Source organism: Pteropus alecto, unplaced genomic scaffold, assembly GCF_000325575.1.
Source record: "Pteropus alecto unplaced genomic scaffold, ASM32557v1 scaffold370, whole genome shotgun sequence".
Taxonomy (NCBI): Eukaryota; Metazoa; Chordata; class Mammalia; order Chiroptera; family Pteropodidae; genus Pteropus; species Pteropus alecto.
The window spans coordinates 340,659-343,134 of record NW_006431075.1 but is presented as its reverse complement, the minus strand read 5'-3'; the positions used below and the strand labels follow the sequence as shown (position 1 = coordinate 343,134).

Below are 2,476 nucleotides of genomic sequence, written 5' to 3'. Positions count from 1 at the left end.
AGATTATGGGGGATTTATCTTTGTGCACTTGGCTATGGATCCTCCATGTTAAAAACTCTTGATTTTGAGTAATCCTATCCCCATTTTATAGATGAGGAAAATGAGGCTCTAAAGTCTGGATGGCGACTTGCTGACAGTTATATAACTATCAATTTGAAGAGTCAAAGATCAAGCTTAAGAGTCTTAAAACCATTATGGGCCAATTTGTGAATGCCACAATGCCTCAAGTATCATTGATAAAGTCATAACCTTTTCTACAGACATTCTCAAAGGATTTTCCAAAGGGCTAAAACATTTTTCTCTAAAAACCAAGTTACAGGCCAAAATGGCTAAAAATCTGAAAGGGACTGTCCCACAAGAGGCAGAAATCCCAGAAGGGAGAGAAAACAGCTTCATACTAATCTCTTTTTTTTTTTTTCCACAACAGCATTGAACCCCAGAAATATCCACGGACTGAGTTATTTGATGAGAGGAAGGTATCCAAGGAAATTGAGGAAGCCGTACTTGAGGTTAGTATCGCTTGATTGCTCCATGGGTCCAAGTGGCAAGATATCTGGAGTTTCCCTTGTAAAGTAGTCTGTAAGGTCACCCACATGCTTTTTTGGACTGACCCAAGAGATAGAGCCAAGATAACTGTCAAGAATAAGAGATGAACTGGTAAGAAAAAGTGAGAGTTAAAGAATGAGAATGGTGTGAAGTCCCTTGGAAAGTATTTAATCCAACCATGCTCTTAACAGAGGAACACTGAGGACCTAATTGGTGATATGACTTATAAAAAATCACATGGCTATTGGTAGAAGTATAGAAACTCAAATTCATGGACTTTATGACTTCATAAAAAGCTTATTACATTAAAATATTATGAACTAGAAAAATGTCAGAACTTTAAATCCCAAAATAAAATTAAATAAATAATTCTTTCCATTACGATCATTAACACAAAACATTTGAAAGAGCACCTTGAAAAATGTAAATGTCAGATATTATTATTATTACTGAAAGACCAACCTATGGCTGCTTCTTTAGCCAAATGGATTTCACTTTTAAAATCCAGCCATCAAGTCTGGCACAAGTCCTTGATCACAGACATCTGGGATGTTTCTTCTTGAAAATCTTCCAAGACAAAAGTAATTCTACATAATACTCTAACCTAGTACAGTAGCTCAGCACATATATAATGTCCCAATATAATAGATTATGTTCCAAACTGATCTCAGGATCTCTCATCACATGGTATGGATATCAATTATCACTGCAGCATTTTCTCACAGCTAAACCAAAAGGAAAAACTCAAATACATCCTATAGATCTTCTTCTTTGCCCATGATTCTCCTACCAATAATGTCTTCTGATCCATGGGAATATATTTAATGGACATTTTGTTCGGCCTTGCATGCATAAGCTAGTTAATAATAGGACAACCAGACAGAAGATCAACAGGGAAATAGAAGACTTGAACACTACTACAAACCACCTAGAAGTGATAGATACCTATAGACAATTTCTCTTGACAACAGCCAAATATATAATTCTAGAGTACACATAGAACACTCTTTAGAATAGATCATATATAAGGGCATGAAAGAAGCAACTGCAAATTTAAAAACACTTGAAACCATACAAAATAGTTTCTTAAACAACAGTGGAATAAAATTAGAAATCAACCATAAAAGTAAATTTTAAAAATTCAAAAATATGTGGAAATTATATAACACATCCTTAAGAAAACAAATCGAAGAAGATAATACAAAGAAAATTAGAACAAAAACAAAACATATCAAAACTTAGGAGATGTAGTCAAACCAGTGCTTAGAGAATTTTAGTTATAAACATTTTTTTACTCTTTTATTTTTATTTTTTATTTTTGTAAAATTTACTTATTTAAATTAGTTTCGACTGTACAGTACATTGGTTAGACATCTATGTAGTTCATAAAATGATCCGTCCAAATACTCCCACCTTTCCCTGGCACTCCACCTAGCCATCATATTAATGCTAACTGCATTCCCTCAGAATGCTCCCCATCCCCGTGACCAACTATCAACTACTAATTTGTACTTCTTTAACCCTTCGCCCTATTCTCCCAGTGCCCCAAGCCCCCTCCCCTCTCTCTGTCGCCAAAGTGTCTATTTGTGAGTTTGTTTTTGATTGATTTGTTCTTATGTGCCTTAGATTCTGCATATAAGTGAAATCATATGGTATTTATCTTTCTCTGACTTATTTCACTCAGCATAATAACCGCTAGGTCCATCCATGTCATTGCAAATGGTAGGACTTCATTGTTTTTAATGGCTGAGTAATATTCCATTGTATATATGAACCCTAATTTCTTTATCCAATTGTCCGTGAATGGGCATTTAGGTTGCTTCCATATATTGACTATTGTAAATTGTGCTGCCATGAATATTGGAGTGCATAGATCATTACAAATTATTGTTTTGGTTTTCTTTGGATAAATACCCAGAAGTGCAATGGT

General features: G+C 34.6%; 1 protein-coding gene across 1 annotated transcript in view; it reads left to right on the top strand.

The window, feature by feature from the left end:
* LOC112469042 (vascular endothelial growth factor receptor kdr-like) overlaps window positions 1–2,476 on the top strand; it is a 199,235-nt gene that overhangs the window by 188,731 nt on the left and 8,028 nt on the right. Inside the window, exon 27 of the mRNA XM_025038493.1 lies at window positions 428–509. Coding sequence (XP_024894261.1) covers window positions 428–509 — 82 coding nt within the window. The remainder of the gene's footprint in view (window positions 1–427; window positions 510–2,476) is intronic.